General features: G+C 40.2%; 2 protein-coding genes across 2 annotated transcripts; one reads left to right on the top strand and one right to left on the bottom strand.

Annotated features, from left to right (window-relative positions):
- Nucleotides 1-5,140: 5,140 nt before the first annotated feature.
- On the bottom strand, nt 5,141-5,701 carry LOC139710545 (uncharacterized). Its single transcript, XM_071622480.1, has one exon. It carries the CDS (start codon nt 5,699-5,701, stop codon nt 5,141-5,143), a length of 561 nt encoding a protein of 186 aa, XP_071478581.1.
- Nucleotides 5,702-7,615: 1,914 nt separating this feature from the next.
- Nucleotides 7,616-12,425, top strand: LOC139710533 (protein D2-like). Its single transcript, XM_071622468.1, has 3 exons — nt 7,616-7,766; nt 10,469-10,673; nt 12,094-12,425. The coding sequence occupies exons 1-3, from the start codon at nt 7,638-7,640 to the stop codon at nt 12,303-12,305; spliced, it is 546 nt and encodes a 181-aa protein (XP_071478569.1). The 5' UTR covers nt 7,616-7,637; the 3' UTR covers nt 12,306-12,425.
- The last annotated feature ends 401 nt before the right edge of the window (nt 12,426-12,826 follow it).

Here is a 12,826-nt window from a genome sequence, read left to right on the forward strand (position 1 = left end):
TATTCTACTGTAGACCCTTGTCATGAGGAAAACCACATTCTTTATTATAACCAAATCTCATGAGAAAAGCGATTCTTAAGTTCTGGAAGTTGCGAATTTGTTGATTTCATTGATTCGTTGCCACATCTCATGAAATTTTCATTTATTTTATAAAACAACGAATTCCCCCATCTTATCGAATTAATTACAGCAAGAGTCTACCGTCGCATAGTAACCTTGATCTCTGTTGAAAGACAGCTCCAAAATACGTCTCTGAGATTGATTTCCTTACTCTAGAATCATGTAGTTATCCTTGTAGATCTATTACTATATTTTTGAACTTCATGTACTCTACATGTCAGATGATTGTCAATTGTTTTTCCTGCCATATGTCGTATTGTACGCTGATATGAAACAAAAATAAATATTCCACATTTTCTAAGATGCCAGTTTATACTTGTCTTATACATTGTACTGACCTTAGAAATTATTTGTTCTGGAATTGTTTCTGACTAGGATATAATGAGTGGGGAACAACTGATACAATATTCAAGGCATACATGTACATACAATACACACACACACACACACACACACACACACACACACACATATATATATATATATAAATGTTCATCTTGGAACTTTCCACATGTTGGACTTCGAATGTTATGAAAAGAATGAGTCCCGAATACGCCATTGTAGATCCAACAAGAAGGTTTTTATACACACACAAAAAAAAAACCCTTGTGAATAAAAACCTTGTTGGATCTACAAATGGCATATTCGAGATTCCTTCTTCTTTAAATATATATATATATATATATATATATATATATATATATGTGTGTGTATGTGTATATGTGTGTGTGTGTGTGTGTGTGTGTATAGATTAAATACTGTATGCCCCCCCCCCAAAAAAAAAAAAAAAAAAAATGACAACGGTACCCTCCGCAATGATAACTTTAAAAATAGGGAATCAGTCCAAATACAATTTCAGGGTATGAAACTATAACTCATTGCCCACATCTTACAGAAAACCCCATTTGATTTGCTTCAGTGATCAAAGAGGAATTTTGTAGAGCATGTAGGAAATCTCTTCCCTCCAAGTTATTGTGTTCACACATTAATTTGCATTTCCAAGAGCATCCAAGTGCTAAACTTTGAAGAATCAAACTCATGCCATGCTTTACAACAATCCACATTTCTCTGTGACCGCTTAACCAAATTGAATGGGGTTTTCTGCAAAATAGAGCTAAGATGTTATATTTTAAGACTCTGAAGTAGCATTCAGATAGTTAAATCATATTGAGTGTCATCAGTGCAAAAAGTGGATTGTAATTTTTTGGGGGACATACTGTATAGTATATTTTGTAACACACGAGGTTCTTTCACTTGTAGCTAATGCCTTCACAGAAATGCCCTGCATATGTCATTGAACAATGAGGGCACAATAGCCTGGTTGTAATCTATGTCTGCAGTAAAAAAACAAAATAAACTAAAGCAAGCAAAAACAAGATTAAAATTCTTTTTTTTTTAAATATAAGACTTGGCGATGGGCTTAAAATTTTTGTAAGAAAGATAACTTGGTGTCAGTATTTTGGAAAAACCTCAAAAACAGACAGATTTGCATGTGTACAAGTGAAAAACTCGCTTTTTTATTATTGATAATTGCTTTATGTTGAATTTTTACATTTCCTATAATACACACACAAAACTGATATTTGCATTTCAAAGAAGAAAAATGGGAAAAATAGATTAGGGCCTATTGTTTCTTTTTACATTTTAGTGAATACATGATTTGCTGATCTGCAGCTGGGTCTAATTTCATGAAAGATGATGGGATAGCAATTCTTGCTAGAATTACAACTTCTCGCAGCAGCAGTCAGTCAGTCGGTCAGTCAGAGAGCAGGATTCTTGTCAATACGTGACCACTTGCCACTGCAGCTTGTTGCTATCATAACAGTTCTATAAAAATGAGTCCAGGGTCCCATTTCATAAAAGATGTTAGGATAGCAATTCTTGCTGGAACGGCAACTTCCAATAGCAACATCCAACCAGAAGTGTCAATGTTTTTTGAAATCGGGCCCAGATGTTTTTGTACAATTTATTGTTGGCGACCTAGTATATATGCACCTGAGGTAATACAACAGGTAAATGTCCATCAAAGCAACCAACCAAAGATTAAACAAATTTGTAAAAAAAAAAAAAAAAACCAAACAAACGGAAAAAAAAACTTGCATACGTTGTAATTATTGGTCATATACAGTTGTACTAAGTAATCACGGATGAAATGGTATAGAAAATGTATTCCATATAATTATATACACGTACATGTTGACAGAAGAGCAATCGCAAAATGAGTTCTCTCCATTCTTGTTAAGTTGAGATATTTGCGATAAAAGCTTCTAAATATCAAAGAAAATTACAAGAAAATATTGGATATCTTTAATCATAACATATTCCCTGTTATTCTACAAATGAGGTATCACTGGAAAGGTGTTATTTTGCTCTATCCGATGATAAACTTATTTCAAAATGTTTAAAATGGTACTTTTAGCCCATTTTGTGATCAAACTGTCCATGTTCATACCCAGGAAACAGAATTTTACAAAGATTTTCTGAGATCAAGAGACTCTACATTTATCTTGAGCAAGATTACAAAAGAAAAAAAGAGAGAATAGAACACGTGCAACTCCTGTGATATCAGTGTTAGAGGATGATTTGTCATTGAAATGCATGTGTATGGAAAGAGTGACATGAATTGAAATGTGCTTTTCATGTACTTAAATCTTTCGGGCGGTGTCATGGAACCTATGTATAAATTTGCACATTATTACTGTGAAGAGATTCCTCTCCTGTAACACCTCCCTGGCTAAGCGCAGGTTCTAGACGTTGCTTTTTGGTGGGTTTTTTTTTTTTTTTTTTCTTCTTCTTCTTCTTCTTCTTCTTCTTCTTCTTCTTCTTCTTCTTCTTCTTCTTCTTCTTCTTCTTCTTCTTCTTCTTCTTCTTTTTTTTTTTTCTTCTTCTTCTTCTTCTTCTTCTTCTTCTTCTTCTTCTTCTTCTTCTTCTTCTTCTTCTTCTTCTTCTTCTTCTTCTTCTTCTTCTTAGCGCTGGACTAACCTGGGAGCGGGAAGCGTTTTTTTTTAAGACGGCACAGATTGGGGCATGGCGCGTGTTAAACCTATGGGAAAAAAACGTTGGGTTAGGGTTTTTGGTTAGGGTTAGGGTTAGGGTTAGGGTTTGATGGTTAGGGTTAGGGTTTGATGGTTAGGGTTAGGATTAGGATTAGGGTTAGGTTTAGGGATAGGGTCCCCGATAGATTTTTAGTTTCCCCAATCTGTGCCGTCTAAAAAAAACACGCGAGCGGGAAGAGGGAAATTCCCTCCGTAACCCGGAAGTGTAACTAGTGTTTTGTTGTCGCTAGCGGAACATGTGCGTGTGCCCCGACGCATAGCGACTGTACCTCCCAGGGACGTCCCTGCCTGACCCGCGCCCTTCGCCGAAGTCCGATCCTCTGGATTCTATAGTCTTACTGGGTTGTTTGGGTAAGTGTTTGTCACACAATTTATTTGCTACGCCCTATTTCAGTGAAATTTGTAAGTATAGCCTAATTAGTGTACCTGTTATGCCAATAGAGTGAACAACTAGTAGCGAGCCAACTGAGCTGTCCGGCATTGATTCACAAGGGTGGCTCGATCCTCGATTCATATTATACGTACGACGCTCCGCCACTTGTAACTAGTAACGCGTTCGTAGGCTCCTAGGCCTACACAACGGGATCGGGAGAGCTTCGGACGGCGTGTTGTGGTGATGAGGCTACGGTAATTCAATAAATAACTGCACTTTGGGTAGGCCTATAGACATGATAGACTAACTATCTATTGTTAGGGCCTAATTGTCGGCATCATGATCGACGTAAATCAAATGTTGTCAGGTTGTTTTCAACACTACTCACTAGTCACTGCACTATGATAGTCTACTACACGTAGTACTACAAATACAATAGATCTAGTAGATCTAGACCCTCTCTACGCAACAGGGGCCGTATTCTGAGAGCTAATTAAGTGTCTGATTAGCACTTGATTAATTACCGAATTGGTATTCTGAGAGCATGATTAAGTAGGGGGTATATTAACTACCATAGCAACAAGCGTTTTGGCGGGAAGGACCTACGCGGTTGCGCGTATCAATGCGCGTGCACCTCTGGGAGGACTTAATCACAGAGTTAATTACGAATCGGTATTCTGAGGGTGTAATTAAGTATGGAAGTTAATGGGAAACTTAATGATACCAAAGAGTGTCATTAACTACTCCGATATCACGCATTACATCGTATTTTCTCTGCCACAACAATGCTTACCGTCTTCGGTAACCGAGGAGCGGTTGAATCTTGTTATCATGGTATCCGTGGAATTCAGAGAAAAAAAGAAATTTATATTGCCGATCTTCGAGGAATTTGTCATTTTATGTGAGTAAAGAGGTTGAGATATTCGCGTGCGTAGGTGAGGGGTTGTAATCAAATACCGAAGTGTGCGCACGGAGCTCTTGGGTTGTAATTACAGGGGGCGTGCAGGAGCGCGCATTGAGGGCATATTTGCGCGTGTAATCATCATTTTGGCTTCTAACAACGCGTCTGATTGGATGGAATAACAATTAGATGGGAGGGACCTAAGATAATTACAGGGGACTTAATCATACCTTAATTACGTCCTCAGAATACCAATTTTGCCCATGATTAAGGGCCTATAATAACTTCACGACTTAATCACGAAGTTAATTACAGACTTAATTACGACCTCAGAATACCACCCCAGTGCGTTTTCTACATGTTCTACTAACAACTGAAAGATCCGTCTGTCCGGAGGAGTCTTTCTTTTTTTTTTTTTTTTAAACGTTATCACTCTCCTCCGGAGACAATTGAGGGGATCCATGAAGCCAGACGCAGTCTTCGCAGAACATATCCCCGACGACCAGATACAAACCGATCTTTCGGTCAATGCGTTTTCTAGATATCTTCTTCTTCTTCTTCTTCCAGTCTGGTACAGTCCGCCTCTGGCGTATTATCGTACCTTGTGCTTGTCAAGTGCTGGGTGTACAGTGTGCAGGTAAAAATCCTCTACAAAAATTTCTATGTGCAGCTAAAAAACAAGATGAGAGCTCATCGGAGCTTTACAAGTTGCACCTCCTTCTTGAAGCTCTCCAAGGAGGTGCAGCTAATGGTGGAAGGTGGTAGGGAATTCCACAGACGAATAGCATCTGGATAGAACGTGGACTGAAACAAGTGAGTTCTGGCAAATGGAACTTGGAGCTTATATGGGTTTCCACGTGTTGACGGTCCTGCAACTGGTATGAAGTAGGTGACTGGAAGATCTACCAGACCATTAAGAATGCTATACATCATGTAGACTCTTTGCTGTGCTCTCCTTTCTTGAAGAGTGCCCCACTGTAGTTTATTGAGCATGGCAGTAACACTACTTTCTCTGTGGTAGTCACCTAGGATGAAACGTGCACATCGGCGTTGCACCATCTCCAGTTTCCTGATGTTCTCTTGTGAGGATGGGTCCCAGACTGCCGAGGCATATTCCAACACAGGGCGAACTAGGGTCTTGTATAGTAATGCCTTTGTCTTTGGTGGGCAGGCTCTCACATTTCTCTGCAAGAAGCCCCGTACTGAGTTGGCTTTCTTGGTGGTGGCATTTACATGGTGATTCCATTTCATGTTGTTTTGGATGTTAAAGTGAAAACTAAGTTTCGGTAAGTGCTCGAGAACCCGTCTAGCACCATTTCATTTTTGCTTGCAATATACCGAAAGAGTCCACTAAGAAACTTACCTGGCTGACGCGGTTTGCCGGAATGATGAGTCGTTTTGGAGTATTTTGAGAAAAATAATAATAGTAGGAAAACCGACTTTTATTCCAGAAGGCTCCAGACTAACTCGGGCTCGGGAAAAATTCGACCCTACTTCAGACAATTCACACGCAGTAAGTGATCGCCACATTCTACTGGCCACTGCATAATACCAAATGAGGCCTAACTGAATGGACAGGAAAGTGCGTGCTAACGTAATCCTGTACAAAACAAAACAAAAATGACAGCGCGCGGTCCTCAGTTGCTGAGACGCGCGGTCTTTGGAGTTTTTGTTGTTTATCAAGCGCCTTTCGGCGCACACTAATTTTGCATGCGCGCAAAAGAGGTTTTTGATGCGCGCGTTGTAACAACTCGGACCATTACTGCGAGTAGCCAGAACACGAAGCGCTAGTTTATACAGGCCGCTCCCATAGGACAACACTGTACAATCAGAGGGACAACCATTATAACTCACCCCGCCGTCAAAGCGAAGCCGAGTTATCCCCGAGTCCGAGTTTAGCCTGACCCCGTTCGGGTAAGTTCTGAGACTGAACCTTTTTGGTTAATATTTCGCATTTTCGTCGTTACCCATCGAATATCTTGTAATAACATCGTTATCCTGCACATTTCCTAAGCATACGTTCACATTTGGGAGCGAAATTTGACAACTTTTGCAGGCGTACCAGAACTTTGTTTGGGCTTTAACCCCCAAGTACTTTGCAGTTTCTGAGACTTGTAGACGCTCTCCATGAATGAAGTATGGAAAGGAGGTTCTGGATGATGCTCTTTTATTATCTTGTGAAGTTGTGATGATCTTGCTTTAATTTATTCAGTAAACAAACTAAAATTAGTAAGAATAGGTACGACTGGTACCTCAGGGATCACAAGCATGAAATTGATGTATTTATTTATCCACTTTAATGTTCGATGAGAGGACAGTCTAAATAGTATCCAGTAACTATCAGCAATATAGAGCTCGTCTGTCTTGGTGCAGTTAATCCACCAAATGCTAATATTAAATAATGCCAATAACAGTTGCATGTATTTACAGGGCAGGGGGTTGGGTAACTGCGACCATAGCCTGAACGCGAAGCGAAACACGAAACAGCTCATATAACTGCATGTGTACAGCAGAGGAGCTCAATAGGGTTAGGGCTGGGACGAAGTTGTACTAGTTAACTACATTACCAAAGCCCATAGTTTGATGATGTATCATTGTTGATAACAAAGCCATGATATGATCTCGTCTTAGCTATTAATGAGAACTTCCCATTTGCCCTTTGGCTTTGCCAAAACTTGAATTAAATAAGAGTTTTACAGAGAATTAGATTGTGATGATTTGTAAGAATTACCAAGATATGAGGGTATCCATTATATAAAAGTAAGGGTGGAAAGCTAGGGATCCTCTAGTCCACTCGTTTGGCATGATCACATGTTTGAAAACTGCTTTTAGACACTCTTTCTTGTAGCACTGACATCTAAAAAAAAAAAAAAGGCCAAAGTTCAACCGTGTGCAATATAGGTTTCTACATGTAGCAGGCGGTCAAATTTTGGACGGCGTTATGGTCGAATCATGGGCGGCTTGCATTATCATATGACTCTGCTTTCATTTAGCATTTAACTGAATTGCAAAGTTTGTGGCACTAGTAGTTTGTGTTGATGTATTGATTGATGAGTTATTGTATATTATTAACCATGTCACTGTATGACAAAAGAAGATCTGATGAACTAATGTTTGTGAAATCTTCCTGTGTGCTTTGATCAATCAGGTGCCTGAACCTGCTAGTTGAACTGTTTGCTGACTGAAGATGTCTGCCAAGTTTGCCGAACACGCCGTTGTGCCCGACGTCATTGACCAGGCACCTGCTGCTGTCGCTGAGGTCAGCTGGTCGAGTGGGGTCAAGTGTGAGCTTGGAAACGTTCTCACTCCAACAGCAGTAAGTAATGAAGTTAAACTCAAACAGCCATACCACCAAATTCATCTCTAAATTTTCCCAAAATTACACCTTTGTGCAATGTCCTAGAAGGCATGTGGGCTCATAGTTGTAGAACCGGTTTTTATAATTTTTTTTAGCACTGTCTGGAGGAACTATTTAGCTGTCACAAAGAATGCAGATCTAATCTTTGTCGTGGGCTGAATGAAACTCGTTGAAAAAAAAGGCATTTTTCCCAGTACAGTTGAACCTCTCTTATCCAGCCTCCCTTTATCCGGATCTCTCTATTATACGGACGCAATCTCGCCGTGATCTTTTTTTTTTTATTTTTATAATTACGGGAGGAAAGGGGGATTCCCAACTCCTTGAGAACTCCTACACAAACACATATGAATTACATATTACTTCCAACATTATTAACATACATTACATCAAATTTCCTTCCAAATTGCTTACCTTCAGACATTTTAACATCCCCAAACATTCCCAAATCATCGCAAGAACATGGACAGATTATGCGCTCGCGTCCTCTCATATCGCATTGCCACATATAGGTCCATACACAGCCGTCGATATGACTAGATAGACATGCATTGTTTTGAGTCATTGGCTGAGCAACGAATGATATTGAACACTCAAAAATTGCTCACACACAGTACACACACAAAGAGAGAGAGGGAGACCATCTAACAATGGCGACCTACAGTCGACTTTGCCGAGCCGTGATGATCGAATTTTGAAGCGTACTGCGTAGTTTCGTCGACTCGTACTGTTTATTTTCAAGATCTACTTGATACATTTCTTGATAATTATTTAGGTAAATCATCCCAAGAATTTATAAAAGAATATGATTTCATTCTTGCAAACACGAACCTCTATTTTGGGGTCTGTTACTGAGTGTAACAATGAAAAGGTTGCAGTATACACATTACTACATGTGGTACTACAATGGGCTACATCAGTGCATGTGTATGTATATGTACATGTATAAAGCATTGAGTCTCCCGTATCCGGCCAAATCCCTTATCCGGATGAGCCGCGGTCCCGACTTGTCCGGATACGAGAGGTTCAACTGCATCATGTTTTGCGCCACAAAATTTCTTCCTACGGTTCACCTACAGTCCTCACTATTCAGATCAAACTGTTTAAGAGTGCAGTCTTTAATACTGCCTCAGAAATCATAGAATCATTTTCATCCAATGGATATCAGGTTTCTAGCACCTTCCCTGACAGAAGGGCACTAAGGCTGATTGCCCATGAAGCTTATGGCCAATTTAAATTCTAGTGTTACGTTAATTTAGTGGTTCAAATATGCATCAATGTGATCCCTACCTTCTACAAAAGCTGGTAATTTGGAACCTATTTAGTGGAGGTATGCAGAGATGCCAACTATCACTTTTTTGTAATATTTTTTACTGCCTCTTGGCAAAAATACTGCAGGTTTCGTGGAAAATACTTTTATCCTGGAATTGCATACACTGTAGCTACACATGTCTATTTCAGGGAAAGTGAAATACTGTTTTAAAAAAAGAATACTCCTTTTCAGCCCTGCTAATGCTGTTAACAAGGTTAAAATCCCTGGGGAGGAGACCGACAGATCATATCTTCCTCTAACCTAGAACTGATTGTATTCTCCAACTGGATTTTCAGCTTGAGTAATTCTAGGCTTTTGCCAAGGCCCTCTCGCAGAGTGGTGGCGGGCTAATGGAGGCGAATGTTCAAAGCAAGCCCGGCCAAGCAGTACAGCACGATGGGCATTTGAGATCCGATTTGCATCCTTATGTTATAGCCATCACTCAGTGAGAGGGCCTTGTCGAAAGGCTAGAGTAGTTCCTGCTCCGCTTTCACCCTTTCACAGTCCTCCACTCCTTTCAGCTCTTTCTCGATCTCTCTCTTCCTTTGCTCACATACACATTTTGCCTCCATGAACTTTTGTAATTCACTTCCTTTGAGAACCCAATGATTCACAGACACGCATGAGCTTCTCGAACGCTATCTTAAATTCTCATGTAGTTACTCTGCTCACATAAAGAGCAGAAGGGCAGACTTGTCGAAAAGAGTGGACTCCCAAGTCTAGGTAGAGTGGAATCAGGAGAGCAGGACAGCAGGATTCCTTGAGATGCTAACAAAGATCAGAGGTCACTGACACAATGTGACCCTGAACTTCTGCTATGAAGGAGTGTTTGTTTCTTTTTTCTTTTTCTTTTTTAATTGAGCAGCTCTGCTATGTATTCATTTCCGAACATGTCTAGTGTGTGTTTGTTTGTTGCATGCATTGTCGGTACGTACTACAGTAAAGCACAATATTTTTGCAGCATGAAATTTTCGCAAATTGGAGCTGCCGACCTTTTTCGCTGCATGAAATTTTTGTGAGTTGCCTCTAACATTTGATACGTATAGTGTAGACAAGAACTTTCACATGCATTTTAATTTTGCAAATCTTGGCTCTCGCAAAATTAAAATGCACGCGAACATTCCTCGTTTTACAGTTTGTGAAGTTTCTTTTCCTGGACCATGTCATTCCTGTATCTCCCTACTGTGCCATTCAATTTCCAATGATATTGGAATATTAGTTTCCAATTATTGCCAGTAATTATGGAATATGCTTTAGTGAGGAGTCCAGGCTGACAATACAAGAAACCCCTAGAGTACTGACAGTCTCTTACTTATGTGCAATGTTTTGTCATGCCATGATTCCTTACCAGGTCAAAGATGTGCCGACAGTGACCTGGCCAGCTGAAGATGGCGCTTTCTTCACTGTCATCATGACGGATCCGGATGCTCCCAGTCGGCAGAATCCCAAAGCCCGTGAGTGGAGGCACTGGCTGGTGGTTAACGTTCGGGGAAACGACATCAGCAAGGGCCTCCTGGTGGCGCCTTACGTTGGTTCGGGTCCTCCGAAGGACACAGGTGAATATCTGCAAGTTCCCTAGTGGTCCCTTTTTCTTGCTTGAAAATTATAAAAATGGCCAGGCCTCCATATGGTGCTGTACAAACCGACATAGGAGGAGATGCACATGTTTTGATTACTATGCTTATAGGTACCAACTTTAGGACAAGTCCACCTTCATAGACATGTGGATTGAGTGAATGCAGCATTATTAGTAGAACACATCAGTGAGAGTTTGAGGAAAAGCGGACAATCAGTTCAAAAGTTATGATTTTTTTTCAAGTTTCTGCTCAGTCACTCCTGGATGAGAAGACTATATACTACGGCTTGTGATGTCACATGTGTACAACAATATAAAGAAAATCAAACATATTTTCACTTTTCTCACACAATAAAAGAACACTTGACTTGCCTCTTTCAGAAGGCAGGGGAAATTATGTTACCCTTCACATATGTCAGTGACAAAGTCAAGGAATTATGCACTTTTTTCAAAAAATATGATTTTGTGAAATTCTCTTCATATTTTCCTGCTGTTGTTCTACGCATGTGACATCATTCGATATAGTAGTCTTCTCATCCAGCAGTGACTGCAGATACTTTAACAATTCAAAACTTTTGAACAGATCATCCGATTTTCCTCATACTGTCACTGATGTCTCCTACTAATATTGCTGCATTCACTAAATCCACCTATGAAGGTGGACTTGTCCTTTAACCCGAAGTAGGACCAATTCCAAATCATGGCAAGACAAGATGATGGTAACATCAGCCCTTCTGTGTTAGCTCACCAAGATCTGCAGGAAGTATGGTAGATTGTAATTTGGTGGCGGCCATGTCCAGATATATCTTTGGTCTCCAGACATGATACCTGGTAAGCTTGTAGCAGAGAATGAACTTTAGACTGGACTCAACATGACATTCAAGTCAAATTGTTATTGGTAAAATATATAGCATGTGTACACATTATTTCGTAGCCAACACAATGTAAAGAGTGTAATTTTAACTTCAACAACATTGTTATACTTTGAAGACAGATACACTGAGGGACCCAGTGAAAAACATACCTTTTAAAAGTTGATCCCTCACTGCTGTGCTGAATCCACAACCATGGCATAGCATGCAAATGAGAAAGTAAATGAGAAAGTAAATGAGAAAGTAAATATGTCCATCAATGCAACTGAATGGAGCTGTAGCACTCAAGAGAATATTTGATTTTTATCTAATGATGACACCATGTTTGCACAGTGTTCCGCCATTTTGACACCAATTCAGGGTGTGGGGAATGTTAGTGGCTGAACCCTTCAGTTCTTCTGCTGGAGGGTACAGCTGTAGGCACATCTTTTTCTTCATGCCATCTGCTCTTACTGTATTTTATTTTGATAATGATCTTTTCTATTTATTTGTTCTTGTGTGTTTTCTTATTGTCAATGTTTCTGGCAGGGTTGCATCGCTACTGCTTCCTGGTCTACAAGCAGCCAGGTGAGATCCAGTACCAGGACCCGATCCTGAAGAGGGACTTCAATGGCCGCGCCTCCACCAAGGCCCGGGACGTGGCCGCAAAATACAACCTGGGTGACCCCGTCGCCGGCAACTTCTTCCAGGCTGAATGGGACGACTATGTTCCCCAGCTCATGAAAGAGCTCTCGGGTTAAAGATTAAGTGTGAATCAGATTCTCCAATTTTGGAAAGTTTCAGATTATGACCCAAGTGAGTAGTCATTAATGCACATAATGGGATTATGAGCCAGATGTATTTGATGCATATAATTATTACCTAGGATGTCATAACTAAGAGATGCTTTTAAAGGTTTATGTTCAGATGTCAGTGTACACTCTTAAACTGAATGCCCACTGGGCGACTTGAGCCTGTGAGCTGGTGCGAGCTGTATGGGGCGCCAAGTGTTGCATGGCCTATTTTGTTACGAAATCAGTCATTTCATTGATGAAATGTTCATTTCATGGCGAAATGACTGATTTCGTAACAAAATAGGCCATGTGACACTTGGCACCCCATACAGCTCGCACCAGCTCGGAGGCTCATAACAGGTCGCACAGTGGCCATTCGGCTTTAAAAATACTGTTTGTCTCTCTAATGAGTTGAATTAGAAATGAAAGATAAATTATGTGTTTGAGATTTAGATATTGGCTGTCCTACAAAGAGGTCTGAACTATTA

This window comes from Diadema antillarum, unplaced genomic scaffold (assembly GCF_040938485.1).
Source record: "Diadema antillarum isolate AM-2024a unplaced genomic scaffold, OU_Dant_1.0 seq00001539_RagTag, whole genome shotgun sequence".
NCBI classification, from domain to species: domain Eukaryota; kingdom Metazoa; phylum Echinodermata; class Echinoidea; order Diadematoida; family Diadematidae; genus Diadema; species Diadema antillarum.

What these genes read in the sequence shown, in the direction of transcription:
- LOC139710533 (XM_071622468.1), top strand. Translation starts at nt 7,638, where the DNA reads ATGTCTGCCAAGTTTGCCGAACACGCCGTTGTGCCCGACGTCATTGAC. An exon ending in ACGTTCTCACTCCAACAGCA is followed by an intron (nt 7,767 to 10,468) that starts GTAAGTAATGAA and finishes ATTCCTTACCAG; the next exon opens with GTCAAAGATGTGCCGACAGT. An exon ending in GGGTCCTCCGAAGGACACAG is followed by an intron (nt 10,674 to 12,093) that starts GTGAATATCTGC and finishes TGTTTCTGGCAG; the next exon opens with GGTTGCATCGCTACTGCTTC.
- LOC139710545 (XM_071622480.1), bottom strand. Translation starts at nt 5,701, where the DNA reads ATGAAATGGAATCACCATGTAAATGCCACCACCAAGAAAGCCAACTCA.